The 1,685-nt window shown below is 35.5% G+C and overlaps 1 protein-coding gene across 1 annotated transcript in view; it reads right to left on the bottom strand.

Moving 5' to 3' along the window:
* The window catches only part of psmg1 (proteasome (prosome, macropain) assembly chaperone 1), a 16,172-nt gene that overhangs the window by 11,998 nt on the left and 2,489 nt on the right, over positions 1–1,685 (bottom strand). Inside the window, exon 2 of the mRNA XM_014026264.1 lies at positions 975–1,078. Coding sequence (XP_013881718.1) covers positions 975–1,078 — 104 coding nt within the window. The remainder of the gene's footprint in view (positions 1–974; positions 1,079–1,685) is intronic.

Here is a 1,685-nt window from a genome sequence, read left to right as displayed (position 1 = left end):
CGGTAGAATATGCTATTTTTGTTTTTGATATTGTTTTACTATCACTACATTTATTACCCAGGGTTCTGTATGTTGTATTCATGATTAAATGCAGCAAAATAAACTATTTCAAAGGTAACAGATCTTTGTAATACTCGGTTTATTTACAAAATGATTTTAATTTCTGGATGTTCGGCCCCTGTGCCGTTGTTCTGCATTAACTGTGGCCCCCGGAGCAATTTAATTGAATAGCCCTGGTCAAACTGCTAAAAGCAAAAATTTCTTAAATTAGACAAAAATTGGAACATCATTTTAAATATGTGCTTCAGGAAGAAGTTTCATATATTTTTCTAACTTGCATACAATTAAAAACCCCTCAGCTAACTGAAAAGCAATAATTAGATTATCTGATAATAAAACAATCGTTAGTTGTCATCCTGCAGAAACAAAATTATCTTAATACGGGTGAACTCAAGAGTTAACGAGTCAACAGTGTTTTGTGGCAATTTTTTAAAAAAATAAATGAAACAAATGCCCAAAACAGGTCATGAGTTCAGAAGTAAACAAGTGTGGCACAGACTAAACAACCTTGAGGCTCGTGATTCCTGCAGATTCAGACCCACAAGCCAATCAGCTTCCAGGAAGCGCTCATGTTCAGAGTGCACACAAACCCCAGAGCCATAACACCAATGTGGGGTTCATGACGCAAGTTTGATCCATTACCAAGAACACTCACCATAATAACAGGTCTTGTGATCCAGTCACCAAAATGRCACATTATTATTGTGATTAGTCATAATACAATTGGATTAGTCACAATGTGATATAATGGTCATGTTCCATAATTATGCTAAAAGTTTGCAGCACAGCTGAAGTCAAAAAACAGTTTTTTGAGCCAAGATAGACATTTGCAGACATCAACCATTCATTTGATCTGTAATGACATCAGCTGTGCAGTTTGATGGTCGACTGCGTGAGAAGTGGACGTTATTCACCAGCAGCGTTGTGTCCCACAGCGAGGATGAAGTCCGAACACTGAAACTTGTTTCCGCTCTTCAACGACTCGGAGACGTTGGGACTCCACTGCAGCTGAACGGTCCTGGCGAAAGGTGAGAAACAATAAAGTTTGTGAATTTAACAAAGAACTGAACAATTTTCATAAGCTTGAACAAATATTCACACCATCCTCTACTAGATTTAACTCAAACTATATGACTTTTTTTTTAAACTTATCAGTTTCGTTAAGTGCTCATGCTCAGCCCATCACTAAAGACAATGCAACAACAAAAACAACCACAAAACTCAACAACAGTTTTAAAAACTATTTCAAACAAAAACAGTGAATATTATAAGAGAATATTTATTGTGAGAATTTATTTTTCAGTTAGGGCATTAGGGCTGCCACAAACTATTATTTTTATAATCGATTGATCACAGATTATTTTTTCGATTAGTCGACTAATCTGATCAAACATTAATTGAATATAAAACATAGAGCTTATCACGTCAGAATGCAGCTGCTATTATATAACCATGGTTAGATTTTAGCTATATGCTAACTAAAAATAATAGCTGTGGAAGGTAAGTTCTGCTCTGCAGATATTACACAGGTTTCTCTTTCATTTTCTTCAAATGATCCCACACTTTGAGCTCTGTTGTCAGGTATTTTTGCTATAAGTTGTTAAGGTCGTTGTTTTGCTATAAGT

Source organism: Austrofundulus limnaeus, unplaced genomic scaffold (assembly GCF_001266775.1).
Source record: "Austrofundulus limnaeus strain Quisiro unplaced genomic scaffold, Austrofundulus_limnaeus-1.0 Scaffold538, whole genome shotgun sequence".
In the NCBI taxonomy this organism is placed as follows: Eukaryota; Metazoa; Chordata; class Actinopteri; order Cyprinodontiformes; family Rivulidae; genus Austrofundulus; species Austrofundulus limnaeus.
The sequence above is the reverse complement of the archived record's forward strand: the minus strand, read 5'-3'. Positions and strand labels throughout refer to the sequence as shown.